This window comes from Ammospiza caudacuta, chromosome 8 (genome assembly GCF_027887145.1).
Source record: "Ammospiza caudacuta isolate bAmmCau1 chromosome 8, bAmmCau1.pri, whole genome shotgun sequence".
NCBI lineage: Eukaryota > Metazoa > Chordata > Aves > Passeriformes > Passerellidae > Ammospiza > Ammospiza caudacuta.
The window spans coordinates 11394364-11397493 of record NC_080600.1 but is presented as its reverse complement, the minus strand read 5'-3'; the positions used below and the strand labels follow the sequence as shown (position 1 = coordinate 11397493).

The window sequence follows — 3130 nt, the reverse complement described above, 5'->3', positions numbered from 1 at the left end:
TGAAAAAGCAAGAGAGGTGAGGTACTTAGAGAAACCATTTGTACTGACAGTAGATTGAGGAAACAAACAAGAACTGATCCTGCAAAATGTGTTTTGTGTTTAAAAGCACTGCAGACAATGGCATCTTCTTCTGGGCCTGGCTCTGCCTGAGCATCCCCTTGCACAACCTGGGGGAGGCTGATGAGAACAGCAAGATGGTCCCTGTCCAAAGGTGTCATTTTGTGCATAAAACCATTATCATTTGTGGAATGAGGTAAAACCAGTAGCATCTGAGAGCATCTTTGCTGTGAATCTGTCACTGCTGGAGCTGCAGGAAGGTCCAGCCCATGGGTGTTGCTGAGCTGGATGGCAGGTGCAGACTGGAAAGGCAGAAGCTCAGGCTTTGGGAGGTTGTTCTGGGTTTAGCTGAGGCTTTGCAAGGGCTCAGCACTGCAAGCCCCTGGATGTCCCCAGTAGCAGCAGTGACATCCTGCAGAGAGCCCCTGTGTTCCTGTGTCCTGGCAGGTACAGCTGGCAGTGTGGGCAGCCAGCTGGAACTCAGTGCTGGTGCCAGTGGAGGTTGTCTGGCCAGTCACAATGACACCAGGGAAGGGAAGAGGGGTCAGTGCCCAACTAGAACCCCAGGGCATGAGCTGTAGCAGTGCTTCAGGCCTGATTCCCCAGCCTTTCTCTCTCAGTGCAGAGCAGCCTGGCACAAAAGGACACGTTTCTCACCAGAGGCCAAACCAACGTTTTATTCCTTGTCATTTCCACACACTCAGCAGGCTGTGCCTGGTCTGTGGTCACACTGGGCCACTGCCACTTCCCTTCTGACTGAGCCTGGACACCTTGTCAAGGCAAATCCCAGGCCAGGAGCTGACCCCAGTGCAGGAGCCTCATATGCTGCTGCTTCCAGTTCTGCCAGCTGCTAAAGCAGGATTGATCAACAAGTGAAAGCCTGAGCTGTCAGATGGTTATGCTTTTAGATTGTTACACTTTGCCTGGCAAGCCAAGGGTGTCTCAATGTACCAAGAAATGGCTGGGCTCTGCTGAGCACCTGTGATGGGACAGGAGCTGGTTTCTAATGCCATGCCCAGAGCCCACAGGAATCACTGGGAGCCTTCTGTTCAGGCCAGTGGGCTCAGCAGCAAGATTCCAAATCCAGCCCCTCTGCATCACCTCTTCCTTCAACCCTTGAATTTCCTTTTTTCCTTCACAAGCAAGCTTGGATCACAGCATCACTCTGCTTCTAGCCCCATGCACATTCCTGATTTAAAACAGCAGGGAAGGAGCTTGAGGCAAGGCACTCTCACTGCACCCAGCCCAGTGGGCACCAGCCAACAGCCTCTCCTGAGCCACACAAGTGTTTCTTTTTCACAAAGCCACAGCACTTTTAATAAGCTGCTTAAGTCTAGCACAAGCTGAATTCTAAGGTGTCTGTAATGACAGCCAGTCCTTTTCCTGGAGGAGCAATGCTGCCTTGCCTCTCTCCAGCATGAGCAGAAGGGGCTCACCTGCTTCCCCCCAGTTCACTCCTCCTCAAAGAACTCGTGGCAAGCAGTAGTGACCATTGCAATGAAGGCCACAAACTCCTGGAAGTCACACTCTGCATCCCCATCGCCGTCCAGTGCCTCCATGACTTTGTCCACAGTCTCCTGGTCTTTGATTTCCTGAGGGGATAGAAACAGGCAGCCAAAGCTGGGGAGGACCACAGCAAGGCCCAGACAGTAACATGGCCCCATTTCCCAAGTACTCTCATGGCTGAATCTGTGCTCAGACACATCCCAAAGGTCTTGTGGCTGTTCCCAGGCTGGTGGGGCACTGTCCTGTGCCCTGGGGAATTGCAGCCACAGCTGTGCTGCTGGAAAGAGACATTTGAGCCCCCTGGGGCAAGGCTGTCCCCCTGTGTCAGGGAAGGTCATTTGCCTAGTATCCAACCCACATCCCAGTCTGCCATATAGGCTGTTCCCCTCATCCTGCTGCTCTGTGGAGCTGGGACAAAGGATTTAATGTCCTGGTGTGTAAATAAACCTCTTCACCTATACTGGCTTCCCATGGGTGACAGAGCTGGGGGAGTGCAGGGCTGTTGGATGGCCCCTGAGCCCAGCCAGGCTGCCGGGAGGGCAGTGCTTACCCCGAGGAAGTGGCTCAGCTCGTTGTTGATGAGCTCCTTCAGCTCGGATTTCTTCAGCTTGTGCTTGTCTCCCTCCTTCCCGGAGTACTGGTGGAAGGCCTCGATGATGGCGATCATCGCCTTCTCCAGCTCAGACATGGTCGTGGCGCGGCCCTGAGGTCAGAGGGGATGGTGGGAGCACCAGCCTGGGCAAGCTGCAGCAATTCCCATTGATTGGGAAGCATGGCCACCCCGGGCTCCGCCCATGGATCAGCAAGGTCGGACCTGCGTTCAGGGCATTCTGCTGGGAGGCGCTGGCAGCAGCTCTGGCTTTGGGGGAAGGTCATGAGAGACCAAAACTCTGCTGCCAGGGGCTCTCAAAGACAGCAGAGCCACAGGATGAGGAGAGGGGCAGGCATGGGGTCAGCTCCGGAGCTTCAGCAAGGTTTTGCTGTCCCTGCTGTCACAGGTCCCCTCGGCTGTGCCTCTGCCTGCAGCCCTGTCTCCAGCCCAGCAGTCAGTGGAGCCCGGTACGAACCGGTTTTGATGAGCGCCAGCAGGTCAAAATGAGCACCTCCCGAACCTCCCTCTCCCACACTTGGTCTGGAGACCTTCATGGGATATGATAATAATTCAGATTGCAGCATTCCCCGCAGACTTCACAAACGGACAAACCAAAGAGACTCTAAAATCCTTGGTTGAGAGGGAGAGCTGCCAGCCCAAAGGCTGGGAAAATAAAGAAGCCTTATTGCCCGGCGCTCACTTTGTTCATATCCCATCGGTAAATGTCTCCTGCCCTGCCACCTGGCTCCTGTTTCTCCACCACAAGCTACTGAATCTGATCCCGCAGCTGATGTCCTCCCCCGCTCAGCACTCAGTACGCGAACGGAAAGACTGTTACCAGACACGGCAGAAAACATCCTAACAAAAATACCCTTTCCATGCAGCAGCCCTGCCTGCAGCCCGTCCGCAAGGCTGAGGAGTCTCCAGAGCAGAGGCGATGCGGAGCGGTGATTCTGCCCTGACAGCACCCACCAT

The 3130-nt window shown here is 54.7% G+C and overlaps 1 protein-coding gene across 1 annotated transcript; it reads right to left on the bottom strand.

Moving 5' to 3' along the window:
• Positions 1 to 3130, bottom strand: S100B (S100 calcium binding protein B). The gene is given in 4 exon segments (XM_058809239.1): positions 1 to 1649; positions 2114 to 2266; positions 3027 to 3076; positions 3079 to 3130. Coding segments are annotated over 4 exon segments (396 nt in total). The 3' UTR covers positions 1 to 1508.